Raw genomic sequence first — 17,811 nt, forward strand, 5'->3', positions numbered from 1 at the left:
CTTGGAAGACTCACAGTTCACCACTTGCAAACAACGCCGATCCTTTAATTGCCCCTCTTATCCTGATGGGCTCCTGATCGTCAAACAACAGCTTCATTGTGCTGCGAAGCTGAAGTGCACCCTCATGGGCAATGATGCTAGCACCGAACTCTCCTAGAATGACATCGGGATGCAGCGAGACCTGTATAATCATAATCAATATCATACAATGCACTTCGAGTATCAAATTTTGTGGTACCTCGAGATGCCTCGGCAAGTCAATGCTGATTTTGAGGCCGTCGGACGTAAAAGCAATGATCAACACCAGGCCGTCGATTGGCTTCTTTTTGTTGAGATTTTCTATGGGCTCGAACCGGTTTATGGTAGCACATAGTTGGACACCTTTTCAATTAGTCAGGCCACTTTTTGGATATCCGCACTTCCAACTTACCTTTCACGATGGGGTACTTGTATGATTCCACTGTTTCGAGAACACCAGCATGAGCAAGCTGCTCATCTTTCTTGTCGCCATCCTTCTTATCACTGTCTTTTTTCTTGTCGCTGTCCTTTTTGTTGTCTTCTGTCTTGTCTTTCTTGTTCTTCTTATCCCCATCCTTTGCCTTGGTCGCACCTTTTGGACCCTTTTCCACCGTAACAACTGCGGGTTCTTCAACATCTAGCTGGCTCTTGCTATTGTCATTTTTCTCATTCTTCCCCTCTTCCTTTTCTTTGCCTGTTGATTCATCTTTGCCCTCCTTTTCTTTCTTCTTCTCCTTTTTATTTTCGCCCTGCTCGTCTTTTTCTTCTTTGACTTCTCTATCCTCAGAAGATGCAATAAGGGCGATGTTTTCCAATTGTAGATTAAAGGATGGATCCTTAATTGCAGGCACCAATTGCGACAAACTGAGATTTGCAAGACTGCCGAAAGCAAGCCATTCGCGCTTCTCCTTTCCTTTCGTTCGCGCAGTATAGAACCCAACAGACAAGGTGACTTCGTGGATCTTCACAATGCCGAGAATTGCGAACTCGCTTTCTCTTTTGTTCTTTTTCTTCCCGCCATTGCCAGCGGAATTTTTAACATTCTCCCTGGCGGTTTTACTAGTTTCGGAGTCTGTCTCAGCTGGGGTTTCCTTGTTGCTTGTATCCTCTGACTTGGAAGCGGCCGATGCTTTGGTCTCCACGATTTCGCTGGGATTGTCCTCTGAAGCCCTAGTATCGGCAATTGGCTTTTTGTCATTGGCATTCTGCTCGTCTGGACTTTTGTCCTCCTCCTTATCCCCCTTCTTATCCCCCTTCTTATCCTTCTCTTTGTGGTTGAATCCGATGAAAATGAGCAGTTGTGCCTTCTCAATGATGACTGGTGTGTCGGGGATCTTGAAGTCGGCAAGGCCTCCTTTAACAGTCAGCCCATCCGTACTAAGCTCCAGGAGTGCACGAGCACTGGATTTTCCATTGAAAGTGACGTGGCCCTCCAAGAGCAGAGAGTTTTTTGTAATATCATCCTTCTCAATGAACTTGCGAGACAAGTTCAGGTGAAGCTTCTTGAACGTAATCTCATTGCCCTTGGCCTCTTCTTCTTCATCCTCCTTCTCTTCATCTTTCTTTTTCTTCTCCTCGGCGGCACTTTCAGTGGACTCCTTCTTTTCGTCTTTTTTCTTTTCCTCTGTAACCTTTTGTCCCTGGATCTGGGCGTGGATCTTCTTGATGTCAGTGAGCGTAAGATCACCCACTTCAGCATCCACAAAATAATCCCCTGGTATAACTGTGAGATATGCTGAGCATAAAAAGTCTACAGAGTCACATACCCTGGGCGATCTTTCCCTTGACCTTGAAGCTTCCTGTGCCAAGTTTCATCTTCGCAGACAGGTCAAATGCCATCGTCTTCTTGAATTCTCCTTGTTCAAAGGACCACTTGAGCTCGGCTTCTTTCATCTGCGGAACTTAGCGATCTCATAGATAAATAGATACTGCCGGACTTACTGTCACGTTCTTGACCCCATAAATGTCTTTCCATTCATCGCACGAGATCACCACTTTCCACATCCTCTTGTGCTTGCCGTCAGAATGCTTCTTCTTTTCAACAGATTTCTCCTTTCCCTCTGCTTTGGCTCCCGTCTGGTCGTCCTTTTCTCCGCTAGCATGATTGGTCTCTTCTGCGGATGATACCTTCTGAGACTCAGTTGTGGTGGGCTTGCTGGGTTCCATGGCGCCACTGCTCGTTTCATTTTCCTCGTCCTTTTCTGTTTCATCTTTCTTCTTGTCGTCATCTTTCTTCTTGTCGTCATCTTTCTTCTTGTCGTCATCTTTCTTCTTGTCGTCATCTTTCTTCTTATCGTCATCTTTCTTCTTGTTGTCGTCTTTCTTTTTCTCGTCCTTTTCAATCTCGAAGTCCCTTGCAATCCGAATGTGCATATCCAATGGAGAGTTAGCGTGAGGAACCTTGATGAATGACACTGTTCCGAAAAAGCCAAAACCATAATTGTATGACTTTTTCTCTTCTTCTTTCTTATTGCCTTTCTTGTCGTCATTCTTTTCCTCATTTCCTTCTGTACCATCTTTCGACGAGCTGTTTTCGTCCTTACTCTTCGTATGAGAGCCATGCTCACCAAGCCCAGCAGCTGGATCGTCTTGCTTGATCTGGCTATATTTAGTCCCTTTCCTTGAATGTGAAGATGAGCACAGCAATCAACCTACAGAGGACTTTGTGGAAGTAAGCTTTGCCTGAAGCATAGTCACTGGATCTATGGTAGATTCGGGCTTGAGTTCATCATCTTGGGCTTTCTGTGGACCATCGGCTGACTTGTCCCCGGTAGGATCGGACTGTGATTGTTCCTTGGTCTCATTATCGATCTTATCTGTCGCCTTATCGTTTCCTTTTTCCTCTTTTTCGTTCTTGGATTTCTTGCTCGCCGCCTTTGTAGCTGTGAGCTCCAAACCAAGTGTCTTAAATTGCAAAATATCCCAAGCTTGAGAGCCAAATTCGGTGAAGTATCCTTTCAGAGCAAAGTCTTCTACTTTGGGGCGCTTCGACCAATCTCTCGTTTTACCGAGGTCCGCACTCAGATGAAGTTTCTTTGGTGATCTTTTATCACCAAACATCTTCTGGAATGCATCGCTGGCCCATTGTAGACTATCCTTTAGCAGGACATCAACTTCAAGCCGGAGTCCGGGAGGGAAAAAATGGCCACTGTCCTCCTCACAATAAGTGAACTCAAGGCTCTCGATGGGGAGGTTTTTGATCTCATCACTCTCCAGGAATGGAAAGAGAGTACCCAGGGGTTTTCCTAAAAGTGACAAACTCTTTGGATTGATTTTCACTTTCTCACGTGCTGGCTCTTTTTTCTCTTTCCCTTTGTCGTCCTTATTATCCTTCTTGTCATCTTTCTTGTCGTCCTTCTTGACGGCACTCTTCGCTTCCTTATCTTCCGGCTTTTCATCTTTCACTAGCATATCAGGTTTGGTTTCCAATATCTCCTTACCTTCAATTTGTTCCTTTTTCTCAAGCAGTTTCTTCTCAGCAGTAGACGGAAGCTCATCCTTCCCTTTTTCCCCTTTATCCTGCTTGGTACTCTTCTCGTCCGTTGCCTTCGCTTCTTCCTTGGTTTCGGGACCTATGCAATTATCAGAATCGTGATGATTTTCTGAGCTGTGAACTCCCTACCTTTGAACTTATAAAGTTTGCCTTTCAATCCATTGATACCAAAAAGATTTTTGATATCTCCCGAAAGCACATAACTTTCGAGCTCACCCTTTGCAACTTTATCTGTCTCATCCTTTCCCTTCTTCTCTTCCTTCTTGGCCTCCTTCTTGTCTCCCTTCTCCTGCTTTGTTTCCTCCTTTGTCGCTGTGACATCGCTGGCTTCAAGTTTTTCCTTGTTTTCGGCGATCGTCTTCGACCTCGTTTTCATCCTGTGGGTCGATCTAACATTCGAAAGGAGGGAAGTAGTCACAAGTTGCGAAAGGTCACCGGGAGCCTTCTTGCTCACAGGGTTTCCCTCGGGATCTTCCTCCGGCATAAGCAGCAAGGGAACATTGGCCGTTCCGTCCTCCTCTGAATCCTTCCTGATAACAGCGAGCAGCTCAGTTTTCCGATGCCCAGGCGCCGTAATCGGGAGAACAGGAATGTCGACATAACCGCCTTTCCTGTCTTTTGGGAGAACCAAAGCGACATTCTCGACGACTGCACCCCCAATAACAATCTTACCTAGGGACCCTCCCGTCGATGTACTCAACAGAGTACTCATTCCTGTCAATTGAGGAGGTGTGCCCGGTTCATCATCGCTCTCTGAGTCGCCGTAGATAAGGTCGGGGGCATCATCGAGTGGTTCGGCTTCAATATTGTCACGAAATCCCGAATCTGTGTTTTGTATGATTGATTCGAAGTAGCTCCCCATCGGCTCGATCTCAATTCCCTCAAAAGTTCGCTCATTCTCGTCTGCTGAGAGTTCGAGACTCCCCTGTTCGAGTGGCGCCGACATTTCGATTATTTTGTCTTACCACAATTGATTTGCCCAATGGCTCTCAACATGAGGTCAATGTTCAAACCACGTCAGGGAGGGATCATACTCTAGGGTTCAGCTAGTATTTGTGAAAAAGCAGCCAGCATGAACCCCTCATACCTTTCACCAATAAATAATAAAGATTCCATTTCCATATCGAGCTAATGCATGATCGTGATCGGACCCACTCCACAACCACCAGATGACACTACCGAAGTGACACAACATGGACAGAGACGAATCCACGATAAGGATCAACCAGCTTTACACACCTTGGGGGACTCTAGGTGCACGGATATCAAAATCAATATCTAAAGTAGGATAAGCCGAAGGTTAACCCCAAGAAGTCGTGGATTTTCACCAATGGGATGTATTACGGAGTACAGATAACTCCTCAGCTTGGACCTCAGGACGAAATCTCATCACACCGGATAGGGTAAGTCCCTCTGCCGATCTGAGATCTCCGGCAAGTTCCAAGATTTTTCGTCAAAATGAGCTGAACTGTGGAGATACCATTGACGTTGGCAGTGGCATGCATGTTAAGCGACCTGGCTGCCCTTGTCCTCACGTGTGCATTTGCGCTGCAATTTGTCACCGTAACTCCAGTGCACGATGGTCATTGCGGACTTCTTGTTCGATCTATGGTATCTCTGTTATGATATGAAGGCTGGTGCATATCAAGAACCAAGTCGCAACATCAGAATCAATTCCCGAATATTATTTTGATTTGGACCCAGCTTCCTCATCCCAGTTTAGCACCTGCCTCCACCAACTCCGACTCTTCACCGCCTTATGGCCGACCGACCCTCCAGGATCTAGAAATCGCGGTGTTTCGGTTCGTCGTCAACCTGTCAAGATTGATTCTGGTTGGATGCATGGATCCCCCAGCTTCGTCTCATACTGGCCGGTCTGACTTGTTCTGTTAGGTGTTTAGATAGCTTCGTTGAAGGTCAATTGATAAGAAATTAGTATTGCAACCATGCCGTAGAAAGGAAGAAACATTTCGATCAGGAATATTATCGACTTGGATATCATCTCTTTCAAAACTTATGAGATTCTTGGCAGAAGCCGCCTACTGAGCCGTGTTCTGCCTACGAAGAGTTCAGTCGGGTCCTCATGCATGATAGTCACGTGATGAGACAATAGTGCCTGCGGCCAAAAACAGCACGAACCAAACGAGTCGTGGGGCGGATTCACTGGATCTCCAGTCCTCGGCGACCGTTCCGCTTCCGCGCCCAGTCATCCTTTGACACCATACGGCGACCAGCCTCCCTTCAGCCGCGTTGATGACCCTATCGACTCCCTTGTCTCATCTTTGAGATATGACCGAGTCTTCCGACCGCGAAATTGCCCCACTTTCGTCCCAGAAGGCTAGAAAGAGGGCAAAATACACCCAGATTGCATGGTACGTCCGCTCCCCGGCTTCCTGTTGCATTATAATCTGTATGTGCTGTTCTCACAATCTTAGTATTGAATGCAAGCGGCGCAAACTCAAATGTAGCGGGGGTGCTGTATGTACACGCTGTGCTCGTGGTGAGATCCGATGTATTTATCCAACGGATCGGACGCCAATTGAAGAGACTGAGTTCAAAGATGCGAGGTATGTTCCCCGGTTTGTCTTAATTTTGTCCCTCCCCATTCAAGCCTGTGGAGTGAGATCGATGGGTATTCCAACAAGCTAAATCATTGTAGGGTGGGTATACGATTTGAAGCCGTTGATCGGCAATTGGAGAGTCTCCGGCGGGAGATGCGGACTATGCATGCCCGCCTCCGAGAATTCGAATCTTCTGGTTCTCCTGTGGGAGCGAATGTGCCGAAGACTTCAACAGCATGGGAGTTGGATCGTATCTTGAATGCTCCAAAATCGCCACAATATGTTGGCCCAACTAGCGCAGAGTTTGGTTTGCATGCCTCACAGAAGCGTCCATCACAAATAGTGGACCATGACGAAGAGGAGGGCGATGACATTGAATCAGTCGCATCAGCAAGATCCCCACTCTCAAAAAGAAAAGAGAAACCTTGCGCCGAAGACAGATTCGATCTGGGGCTTCAGGATGCCCTGCGGCTGTTGCAGGTTTACGAGGACAATGTGGGAGTTATGTACCCCTGTGTGGATCTGGAAAGCGTTCGTGCGTACGTGCACGAGTATTATCGTTCGCATGCCTCGATACTCATTGAGTCATCGGAATTGTCCACCCAAACACCCTCAGATCAGGACTGGTTCTTCGCACGTGATATACAGGTGTTGAAGATCATTCTAGCCATTGCATTGGTGGCCGAGTCTCATGGCCGTAGTGAATGTGCAGCTCAACTTGCGAACAGCGTCGAAGATATATTCGCGAGTAGATTCAAGGTTGCTGAGGTGGACATGAAAGAGATTTTGATTATGACACTCTTGGTGAGTCGCTTGGTGTTGTTCTTTCTCTTTCCTCTTGTGCTCTCTACTTTAGAGTTGAGTCTATTCTGCTACTATTTTCTAATCAAACGCCTAGTCAATATTTCATTCTTACCGAGATGATGAAGTTATATCGTGGCGTTTAACTCGCATTGCGACAAGTGCTTGTATGGAGCTAGGTCTTCACCGCCAAGAAACCTGGCAAAGAACAGGAGGCGTCTTCCCAGGAGAATTGGCATGGACATGGGCAGTGCGACTTTATTGGTGCATTTATGTGCTGGATCGAAAGTGGTCGTTTGGCAGCGGACTACCCTTTGGAATTCAAGACACTGATATGGACGTGAACCTCCCTGAACCAGACCAATCTTCTCCCTATTTGACCTGTATGATATCATATGCTCGACTGAGCACCAAGATCTGGGGATTGATCATGGAATGGCCGAAACGCTCACGACTAGCCACGTCTGATAAGTGTGCCCAACTCGATGCGCAAGTGCAACAATGGATCTGGTCTATTCCCCGCGAACTACGCTTTGACCCAAGCTGGCAGACTGGGGCAGCCATCGAGCTGGAGCGTTCGGGGCACTCAGACCGAATCATGATGCTCCAGGTTCTGCTTGCCCTCCAGGGAAATCAATTACGTATCTTGGTCTATCGACAAAATTTGGTCAGCGCAGAACGAATCGACGAAGATGTCACCGGAGCTTCCATCGCAGTTGAAACAGCGAAGCGGACCATTCATATGCTGGAATACTTTAGCCAGGTCACTGATATTTACTTCCAACGCCCGGAGCCCTTCAATTACTTCCTAATTTCTGCATTGGCTGCGCTCCTCCTCGCCGTTTTGCATGCACCGAGCCGCTTCAGTAATGTCTGCAGACAGGAGTTTTACACAGCTACCAAGCTGGTACGTCGCTCTGCAACTCGCGCGCCAACGTCAAGACGGCTCCAGAAGATCATCCGTAGCCTGAATCAAATCCAACTACATAAAAATGGCGTGGAAGACCAGTCAGGTGGAAACCAGGACCGACAGGCAAAAAGAAAACGTCGGAGCAAGACATCGCCAAGTCGACCTGTCCATCTAGAATCGGAAATCAACCCGGGATCCTCTCATCATTCATTAGTGATCGCGCCGGAATCTTCTAGCATTCCTGTTCAGCAACCGCAACCGTACGAGGTTCAAGTTCCCTCTACTTCGTGGCAGTTTTCCCCTGGGGCAATTATGAACCCTGAAGAAAACATTTGCCAGAATTTGAGCAGCTTTTTTGAAGTAGCTGGTGATCTTTACTTTGGTTCGACCGCGGGTACTGATTTTCTCGCTGGCGACGTCGATCCAAACCTGTCCGTCCCGCCTGACGTACTGTCGTCCAGCGCTGCTGATATGTTCGAAGCAGACAATGAGGCGCTAACCCGGGTAATGGCTGATCTTCTTTGAGGTCAAAATGCACGCAGCTCTTTTTTAGCCTCATCTTGTTGATGGGGGCTATTCCTCATACTGTCTGTCTCAGTAGCCTTCCATACTCAATTGAAAGCTCAAGGCCCTGGATTTCGAGGATATCTGTTGTCAATGGAGCCAAAAGGATTGATGTCAACGGAACACAAATCTGATTGAGTGCTCTCTTGTTTGGTCAATTGCAAGGCAAGATTGCACGCTAAAATACTTGGTACTACGGCACTCATGTATAATATTCACGCGCACGGTCCCCAGGGGATATCCAATGCAACGAGAGAATAAAACGGGAGATATTAATTTTCTGATTTAGAGACGGAATCGGGCAAGTTCTTGAGGAGTCAATTTAAATCTTCAAACATCTCCTTCTCGTAAAATGTCTAGTCCTGGCCCATTTGACCGGCCTTGAGCTCAGAGCTTATCTCCAAGTCTGACAAAAAGCCGCGTACCCTCATCGTAATGCGGGGGAGGCCCCGCGACGTCCCTCTCGCGCGCGCGTTCTCCCTCTCGTAAACTCTGCCATCGCACCGAAAGCAAGATTCCCTTCGGAGACCACTATGGCATCTATCTTGCATCCTTTACTTGGAGACCGTAGCCCTGGATTGATTCACCACTCACTTTTGTCATTTCCCGAGGAAGAAACCCTTGTCGCTCGATGGCGCAGGGTTGTCGGCAACTTCTTGAATTCGAGATGGGGCCATTACCTCATCCTCCTGCTCGTCACTATCGATGTCTGCTGTAGCTTTTCTGTTTTCCTCATTCAATTGCATGTTTGCGAGTTGAAGTTGAACGGGTACCTTGTGGACCATGGCTGGGGCATTGCGGAAGAAGCTCTCGGTGTCGCTGGGCTGGTGATTTCATGCCTATTTATGGTTGAATTGATTATGGTAACGTTTAGCTTTGGAACGGGGTAGGTTTCTTCTTTAGCGAATTTCGTGACGCTTGCGGTTCTATCGCACTCCCGTCTCGGAGTCTCCCTGCATTTCGTACCATGCTGACAATCGGGTTTAGGTATTTTTCCACCTGGTTTCATATTTTCGATTCACTGGTGATTCTAGTTGCCTTTGTCATCTCAATCTCGTTTCAAGGCTTTGAAGAGGAACTGGGCTCGCTCGTGGTCGTTCTGCGTCTCTGGCGCGTGTTTCAAATCATCGAAGAGTTGAAATCCGCCAGTGAGGACACCCTCGGGCTATATCAACAAGAGATTGATAGGCTTCGGGAAGAGAATTCTAGTCTGCGGCAGAGATTGAACGTGGTTGTCGACGGAAATGACGGCATAGCATGAGAATGCTTTGGTTTTGAGACTGGCTTGTGTTGGAGGACATGATACATATGCATGCGCATGCCTCCATAGTGTGATCAAGACTGATACGAGAGCATCGAAAAGTTCGTCAATATCAAAATATCGGAGAGCATAGAGGTGACAGCTTCGAGAGCCCTCTCGGACACATAATTATTAGACTAGTTGGTCGAGCTTTACATAGGTCGGCGGTAGGCGTTATGGGGCCTAGACGAATTTCAGCTGTCATGGAGTTGCGTTCATTGATTTCACTATCTTCACTAAGTAGTCTGGTGTGTCTCTACCAATAGATTTCCGTAGATCTTTGCCAAATACAGGAATCGAAATACGGGAGTCGATCGTTGAAGAGAGTTTGACTGTGTATCCCTTACCACTCACTTCATGCATAGAAGGCGCGCGGCGTTTCGGGCCACATAATCCTACATATTTCTAGAAACATTGAAGAGCACATCTACACAAGCCTTTTCATACCTGCAGGGGAAAATACTCCTTCAAATAGTGAACATGTCGTCTACCCATCTGCCTTCGATAATTGGAAGTAGATGGACGTAGTCCCCAAACAAATGACCTCCATGTACATTTATCCATATCCTCTCTGATCGACGCTATGCCTCTACATGTATACTTTCACCTGAACAATTCTTTTGCTTTCTATGCCGAAAAAGCAAATACATAAATTCAAGTCCTTGGCTGGTCGCTCAAGCCTCGGAGTATCTGTGATGGCATTTCCCACAGTATTATTTATAGACGTCTTTTTCAGGAATTCCATCAACCCGACAGCCCACCATGTTCTCAACAAGGAACCCGTGAACTGCCGATCGCAAGCGGCATATGTAAATTGGAATCGTTCGATGCAAGATGCAAGTTCTGACCAAGCGCGGGGTCCGTGCCTCGTTCGCCTCGACTTGCTCGGGAACCTTGATGGAGTCCAATTGCCCCACCATCGAGGAAGTAATTTCCGAATTGCGCGGTCACGGGTTGCGGCCCGGATGATTTTCCCAGCACAGACGGATTCCGGTCTCGTGTCGAGTGAACTCAAGAGGGACAGCTTTGGTTGTCGACGCCCTGTTCTTTGACCTCTCTCGTCTTCCGACTCCCCGGCATACAGAGTACCAGTCCAACGGCGCTGGATCCTCTAAGCCCCCACTTCTCATCACACTTGACACTTCGGGCCAGACGCTTGGGACTCGAACTAGCCCAGAAGTCCGCTAGCTACATCTCACGAGCGGAAATTCCAGTCTCGAACACCAATTCGCCAGTCAAAAGAACGGACTTTTATGTGGGCTGCGCTATGATATAGCGCGCTCACCCCCATCCTCAACAGGGGTGTTTTCTGCAGTTTCCAAATCTCCGCGACCCGCCACACGTCCAAACGTCCAGATAAAGACCCTGAGAAAGTCAGCCCACGATTTCCCGCTCGCATCATGGCCCGCGACATCACCATTGATCCGGATGTGCATTTGGCACAGGACGAATATGACTCCCAAGACTGGATGTCCGAGACCACCTCGATCGGATCGTCGATATATAACGGCATTTTCGAGAATGGCCGCCGATACCAGGCCCTCAAGGCCGATGAATACTGCTTCCCCGCTGATGAGCAGCAGCTAGAAAGCTATGACGCCGCACATCTGGCTGCACTCATCGCGGAGGTTGGCGAAAGAAACCCCCTGTTCCGCGCCCCAATCGTCCCAAAGCGAGTCCTCGATATCGGCACCGGGAAGGGCTCCTGGGCCATCGACGTCGCCGATATGTTTCCCGAGACTATCGTCCGCGGCGTAGATCTTTTCCCCCCGCCCGTCACCTGGCTACCCCCCAACTGCATCCTGGAAGTCGACGACGTCCTTCAGGAGTGGACCTGGCGTGAGAAATTCGACTTGATCCACATCCGTATCGCGGCCAGTGCGTTCACCCCCACCGAAACAGAGGGCCTGATGAAGCAGTGCTACGACCGTCTAGAGCCGGGCGGTTGGATTGAACAGATGGAGATTCATCCCACGATCTATTGCGACGATGGTAGCGTTGCCTCGGACAATGTCCTCTTTGATGTTGGACCACGGTAGGAGCCCCGCGCCCCCGCCTCGCGCATTGTCGAGGTGAACCCCACTATCGGGATCCTGAACCCTATTCTAACGAGCTGTCTAGGTTCGACGCGGCCGCCAACAAGTCCGGCAAGCCCATGGACCTAATCAACACCATGCGCGCCTCTATCGAGAAAGCTGGGTTCATCGACGTTCATGAAAAGAGTGTCAAGTGGCCGATTGGCCCATGGCCCCGGGACAAGACTCTAAAGGACCTGGGTCTGGTTAACCTCAACCACTGGTTAACCGGCATGGAGGGTTACACGATGTACCTGATGACCAAATTTGGCGAGCCGGCCCCCTGGTCGACGGAGGAGGTACAGGTGTACAACGCCCAGATTCGGAAGGAATTAGTAAATCCGCGCCAGCATGTCTATCAACGAGCGAAACGAGTGTGGGCTAGAAAGCCGCTTGACTCGGAAGTGACCAGGTCCCCGGAGGCCGAACCTGAGGAGGCTGAGCCTGAGAAGGAGATCAAGACTGAGACCGAGGAATAATAGACTCCATTCAGTGAATAATCTGGCGGAATAATGATGTTATGGCTTTTTGTTTTTCTCGGTTACCTTAGGGTATCTTTGCCGATTTATATAGTACATACTCCTGAGCCTGACAATATGATATCCCATAGTTCAAAACTAGCCATTTCGCACCTGTTACTAGTGCCGAGAAAAGAACTATCCTTCCGACGACGAAGAGCAGAATCTCGGCTTATGATATAAAAAGAGCCATACGAAGCCTTTTGAAAAGTCCCCAAGAATACAATCCTATATGACTCGAGGAAATTGCTCCGGCTAAGCTCAAAAGTATAGGAACATAGATATGAATTAGACATTATAATTTATGTTGTCGACAAGTATAGACCGTAACAGAAAACTGTCGAAGCCTGGATCATAGATCCGCACGACAAGTGCCACCAGTGCCATCACCACCAGTGCCGCCAGTCTGCTGCGCAGGAGAAGCTGCCGGGCCCTGCGCGGTATGTTGCTGCGCTGGGCCTGCCGGGGTCTGTGTGCTCTGCTGCGGTGGGGCGGCTGCCGGGGTCTGCGTGGTGTGCGCGGCCTGCGCGGCAATGCGCTCAGAGAGGGGGTCGTGGAACTGGGCGGCTACCTGGGGTAGAAACTTTGTCGTATTGTTGTATTCCACCGCTGGATAGTGTGGTCCTAGAAGAGGACCCAGGCCCGCTGCGGAGCGGTCTGCCCTAGCCGGTGGATACGACCGATGGTCTGAAACAGGGAGTTGAAGTTCAGCGTAGGCTCTATGAGCACGACCCGGCCATAGTTCACGTGCATATTGAGACCTGTCGCGCCGTAGTTGTAGGTCGTTACGAGGACATTGGTAGTGGAGACCTCTTTCGTGAACTGCTTGATAGCGGCGGTCCGTATCTCGCTAGGTATCCCCGCGCGGATCGACACGAAGTCTAGGGATAGCGCGTCGAGGAACATCTCGACGCATAGTTATAGGCTAGTAGTAGAAGATGAGGAACCGGCTAGGGGCGCCGGTGGCCTTCTAGACGCCCTCCTAGTGAAACAGGAGCAGCAGGTAGCGAAGGCGCGGATACTCGTGCGCGAGGTACGAGGCCTGCGCGATACGGGTGGTCGGGATGCGGTCGGCGCGGTCGACGTGGCTACGGGACTAGAACGAGCTGAAGCCGCGATCGCCCCCCTCGGCGACGAAGCGGCCGACGTCGGCGGCTAGGACGGCGCGGACGGAGCGCGCTACGAAGATATCGAGCTTTGGGTAGAACGCTAGGTGGCAGAGGCGGCGGAAGGTCGCCTAGTTAAGGGTCGGCGCGCTATCGGGGTCGCCGGCGTTGCCCCCGCCGCCCTTATAGAGAGTGGAGAGCAGGGCGTAGTAGACGCCGTCGTACTCGCGCTGGACCTCGCGCGTGAACCGGAGCTCGACGGTTGACACGGTCAGGGGGGGATGTCCTCGCTAATACGGAGCCCGGCGCCCTAGGGGCCGCGTATCGGCTCGCCTATATCGCGGCGTAAATAACATAGGTGTAGGATGATAGGGAGGGCATAGTAGCCCTAGGCGGTAGTGAGGTGGCCACAGTGGCCGAGGGCCACGAGCTTCCGCGGGCTCAGGAGGAGGTAGGGCTTCTGGGCAGGGAGCACCGTCAGCTGGGACCAGGCCCGGTACAGGGCGATGGGGTCGTCGTCGAGGGCGCTCGCGTCCACGCCGGGCGGGGGGTAGACGGGATTGCTCTCGTCCTGCTGCAGGTCGGAGCGCCACAGGAGGGACAGGTAGCCGCAGAAGTCGAGGGGCTTGTTCCACATCGGGGTCGCCGTGAGGAACTAGGTGGCGCGGCGCGCGAGGTAGGCTACGCTCTGGTGCTGGCGCGAGGAGATGGTCTTGACACGGTGCTTGGCGGCATGGAGGAACAAGCAGAGATATAGCGCCTGGTTTCCAATTTGACTAGTGCTTCAACTAAGAGTTCTTCACATTTCCACATTGTAAAGCCGCATAGTGAGACATTGAAGAAATTCTTACGGTAATAGTGAGCTTCGACTGGTTTGACAGTATCGAGTCGTTCAGATACTGAGAAATCCGTTGAGGTCTGAACGCTCAGGGTAAGGCAACAGATCGGGCCCCGAAAATAAGTACAAGGACTCCAACATATACTTGACAAATTGGGTGTTCGACTAAGCTATGATTAAGTTTTGTTTTGATCACATTTAATCAATCAAGACGACTTCACTAGCAGACTATTGCGGACCCTCTTCCCGCCCCGAGAGAAATATTAAAACGCTCCCATGCATTTCAATGCAGCTGTATGGAAGAATAATGATTTTATTTTTCAATTCTTTCACGTATGAGGGACGCATGGCTTGACTCATTTATGCACAGTCCGTGTTAGAGACTGAGGAAACGTCTCGGGCAAGGCTCAGAAGTGCTAGAGATATGTATACTGGTGCTCTCTGGAGAAAAATCGTGGAAGAGTAGACTGAATATGTGCTTCTTGATATATTGACAGAGAAAACACTTATCAAAGTTCTAGTTCACTATACGCTTATCCAACATTGTATATATGACGTAGACTTAGGCATTCATGGATGAAGCGAGTAGTGATGGACAAAGGATGGCCCATGTTATGTTTCTGATCTTTCTGGCTTACAGACACTGCGAGTAGTACGCATTCTGCACCTGGCAGGTATACCCGCTGGCACACGTCGTCGCTCCCGTCCAGCCGATGCCGCCGCACTGCCCCCAGTGGGCTGCCGTTGCAGTAGCAGTAGATCCTGTGCTGGTGGTGGTTTTAGTGGTAGTTGTGGTTGTTTTAGAAGTAGTTGTGCTGGTAGTTGTCGATGTAGACCGTGTGGTAGTGGATGTGCTTGATGTGCTTGTAGAACTGCCTGATCCTCCTGAGCTGGAAGGGAAATATGCAGACAAGATATCAAAGTAGTAAGTATAAGCAGTCCCTGAAGGCGGCTCCATCGAATAAATATAAGTACTCCACCATGGCCCTGCGGCCCACCAGGACGCTCCAAGCCAGACGTCACTGTTCTCTTCCATGTAGTCCAGCATTCCAGTCACAGCGCTCTGGCATACCGAGTTAGCACCACCGGCGAATTCGCCCAGGAAGCCAAGTTTGCCATTGCTTTGTAGCCACTCTGTTGCCGATTGTACACGCTCCTGGCCAATTGTGGAGCTTACGCAGGTTTCGGATGTACCAGACCCATCCGAGTCGAGATACTGGTGCATCTCGTAGACAATTTTGTTCTGGGGATCCGTTAAACTGACTAAATTAGTATTGACGGAAGTCCACGTCCAGGCACCACTCCACGAATTTCCTTCGACGAAAATATACTGCGAAGTAGCTCCAGCAGCCCGAATGGCGTTAATGGCTGCTTGGTTGAGGTTCAGAACCAGAGTTTGGTCCTCCGAGTTGAATTCGTTGTCTGTGGATGCCGGTAAGAAAAAGAAAAGAGACAGTAGAATATTGACGCTTACTCGTGTCGAAGATGACCTTGTCATTCGATGCAAACTGTGTTGCCACGGTCGTCCAAAATGCAGCGAAGTCACTTGTTGAGGTGATGATGTTGCCATAGCTAATTGACCTGTGAGTGGATTTCCAATTGAGAGGCGGGGGAACATCAACTGACTATCGCCCAAAGTTATGTGGGTCAACAATAGCATACGCGCCAATAGACGTAATGTACTCCACCGTCTGGAGATTGATAAGCACAGGTCATATTCTGGATAAGGACAACGTACACTCTTCAGACTCTGCAGATAAGTTGCATCCGGACTTGATGTCAATGTACCGGGAACCAACCGCTCCATCATGAACGGCACTCGAAAGATGTTCATGCCCCCATCGTATAGCGTTTTTATGGTCGAAGTATCCGGCCAAGTATAGTCGGTGCCTAATACACCCGGAATATTCTGATTGCCAAACTCCGCACAGGACTCACTTGTGCCAAACCCTACGGAGAATGGTTAAATTTGGCTCGGTCTTCGTGGGTTCTGAACATACAAACAAAGGACGACGCCCGCTTGGAATGGCCTTGAGGCACTGCAAGAGCCAGCGCAGCGCTGGCTGCGAGCAGGAGAGTGTATCTCATGGTTTTAATCTTGTACTTGGAGTTATGACAGCGTGGAATTCTTGGGTTCCTTGAATGGGGTGGTTCCAAAGCAATTTATACGAAAGTACAAGCCCAAGTCTTCTGTCTTCGGACTGTCGACAATGCCCCTTTCCTCCGCGGTCATGCAGCCGTATCGTCCCTTTTCCCCTGCAGAAAGTCCTTCAATGTTGGCAGTACTGCAGGGCATCATATTCGGGAAAGAATTTCTCGGACGGCCCACCATGCGTGACTGACCCCTTGTGAAAAAGCCTCTGGAAACAAATCACTAATACGATGACAGGATAGGCTGTGAAGATTGACAAGTGCTAAATTGGACACGGCATTGAGCATAGTGTAGGGAATCAGGTCTAAGGCATAGACATCGGAGATGAGCAGGAAAGCACATAAAGTGTTACTAGCGCCTGAGAAAGTAAGATCAAATGTCGGGGATGGATAATATGGAGTAGTTTCCGGACCAAAACGGGCAATTATGCTCTAGTGGAAAGCTTCATATCGAATTTTTCCAGACAAACAGATGTTCTTGGTCTACTAAAAGATTTGCGGGGCTTCCATGCCACCCCACCAACCCCTGATTCATGGGTGAGAACCGAGAGTGACTGGCATCTTTATTGGACAAGACTACTCAGACTGGAGGGGCCTGAATGATTTTGCTGGTAGAGCCTGCTAGATTCTTTGCGGTAAAAGAGCTTGGTTGTCGAGTACTATCGCAACCACTGAGATGTGGATATTATTGCTGGCATTTGAGATGCGGCCTGACGATACTGGGAGCATCATTCTGCAGCCCCGCAAAACAATTTCCACCCTTAAAATTAGCGTCTCGCCAAGGTGTGACGCTGGCAATGCTCGGTAACAAAATGCAGAAGAAAGGGTGCGCAATGGCTTGCGTAGTCGGAGCGCCCTCCGCGTGGCGTCACCCTGCATGTTGCAGAAATGTGACGGACATAACTACCAACAGGAGTGGAGAATAGACCAATTGGGCACATCCTGATTGGTTAGTCCAGAACAATAGACCTTGTGAATCAAACGCGCAAGTCGACACCTTCAAACAACAGCCTCGTTTTCGCTCTTCCTTCTTCTCTAGACATGAACAGGGTTGTCATTCTAGCTATCTGGTGTATAGAGATTATGCCCATAATGATCATATATAAGACCCGCTGTACCAATCAGGGTGCTTGCCGAGGTGGCAGACGGCCAATGTATATTTCCTCCCTAGGAATTCGACTGCTCCCAGTCTATGAAAATGTCTTAAGAGATATAACAAGCCTTAAAAACACATAGAATTATACAAAGATTTAGTTCCCGAGTAAATCCATTTCCTCATCTGGTTACAGAACAACTTACGCTGATAACAATTCAGGATTATATTGAATCCGAATTGTGCCAATGAAGTGATAAAAGAATGTTAACTTTCACCCCTCATCATTATACGTCATTTATTAGAAAATAGAAAAATGCAAATTTCTGAGCTGAATCTCTTCGTGATTCACTTATTGGTTGCCCTGCACTGTATTCGGTAGG

General features: G+C 49.2%; 7 protein-coding genes across 7 annotated transcripts; 3 read left to right on the top strand and 4 right to left on the bottom strand.

Annotated features, from left to right (window-relative positions):
- Positions 1–389: 389 nt before the first annotated feature.
- Positions 390–4,457, bottom strand: N7462_006534 (uncharacterized protein; the record flags this gene model as incomplete). The annotated part of the gene is made up of 5 exons (XM_057078252.1): positions 390–1,708; positions 1,785–1,896; positions 1,960–2,620; positions 2,780–3,590; positions 3,728–4,457. 5 exons carry the CDS (start codon positions 4,455–4,457, stop codon positions 390–392), a joined length of 3,633 nt encoding a protein of 1,210 aa, XP_056933832.1.
- Positions 4,458–5,800: 1,343 nt separating this feature from the next.
- On the top strand, positions 5,801–8,308 carry N7462_006535 (Zn(II)2Cys6 transcription factor; the record flags this gene model as incomplete). Its single annotated transcript, XM_057078253.1, has 4 exons — positions 5,801–5,883; positions 5,947–6,078; positions 6,171–6,876; positions 6,971–8,308. 4 exons carry the CDS (start codon positions 5,801–5,803, stop codon positions 8,306–8,308), a joined length of 2,259 nt encoding a protein of 752 aa, XP_056933833.1.
- A 572-nt stretch (positions 8,309–8,880) lies between these two features.
- On the top strand, positions 8,881–9,608 carry N7462_006536 (uncharacterized protein; the record flags this gene model as incomplete). Its single annotated transcript, XM_057078254.1, has 2 exons — positions 8,881–9,233; positions 9,335–9,608. The coding sequence occupies 2 exons, from the start codon at positions 8,881–8,883 to the stop codon at positions 9,606–9,608; spliced, it is 627 nt and encodes a 208-aa protein (XP_056933834.1).
- A 1,439-nt stretch (positions 9,609–11,047) lies between these two features.
- N7462_006537 (uncharacterized protein) lies at positions 11,048–12,201 on the top strand (the record flags this gene model as incomplete). The annotated part of the gene is made up of 2 exons (XM_057078255.1): positions 11,048–11,682; positions 11,769–12,201. 2 exons carry the CDS (start codon positions 11,048–11,050, stop codon positions 12,199–12,201), a joined length of 1,068 nt encoding a protein of 355 aa, XP_056933835.1.
- A 391-nt stretch (positions 12,202–12,592) lies between these two features.
- On the bottom strand, positions 12,593–13,146 carry N7462_006538 (Helicase C-terminal; the record flags this gene model as incomplete). The annotated part of the gene is made up of 2 exons (XM_057078256.1): positions 12,593–12,811; positions 12,877–13,146. 2 exons carry the CDS (start codon positions 13,144–13,146, stop codon positions 12,593–12,595), a joined length of 489 nt encoding a protein of 162 aa, XP_056933836.1.
- Positions 13,147–13,734: 588 nt separating this feature from the next.
- Positions 13,735–13,983, bottom strand: N7462_006539 (uncharacterized protein; the record flags this gene model as incomplete). Its single annotated transcript, XM_057078257.1, has 1 exon — positions 13,735–13,983. The coding sequence occupies one exon, from the start codon at positions 13,981–13,983 to the stop codon at positions 13,735–13,737; it is 249 nt and encodes an 82-aa protein (XP_056933837.1).
- Positions 13,984–14,818: 835 nt separating this feature from the next.
- egl2 (putative endoglucanase) lies at positions 14,819–16,272 on the bottom strand (the record flags this gene model as incomplete). The annotated part of the gene is made up of 5 exons (XM_057078258.1): positions 14,819–15,606; positions 15,659–15,756; positions 15,811–15,875; positions 15,923–16,134; positions 16,185–16,272. 5 exons carry the CDS (start codon positions 16,270–16,272, stop codon positions 14,819–14,821), a joined length of 1,251 nt encoding a protein of 416 aa, XP_056933838.1.
- Positions 16,273–17,811: the final 1,539 nt, after the last annotated feature.

This window comes from Penicillium macrosclerotiorum (genome assembly GCF_028827735.1).
Source record: "Penicillium macrosclerotiorum strain IBT 26536 chromosome Unknown utg000006l_segment0_segment0, whole genome shotgun sequence".
In the NCBI taxonomy this organism is placed as follows: Eukaryota; Fungi; Ascomycota; class Eurotiomycetes; order Eurotiales; family Aspergillaceae; genus Penicillium; species Penicillium macrosclerotiorum.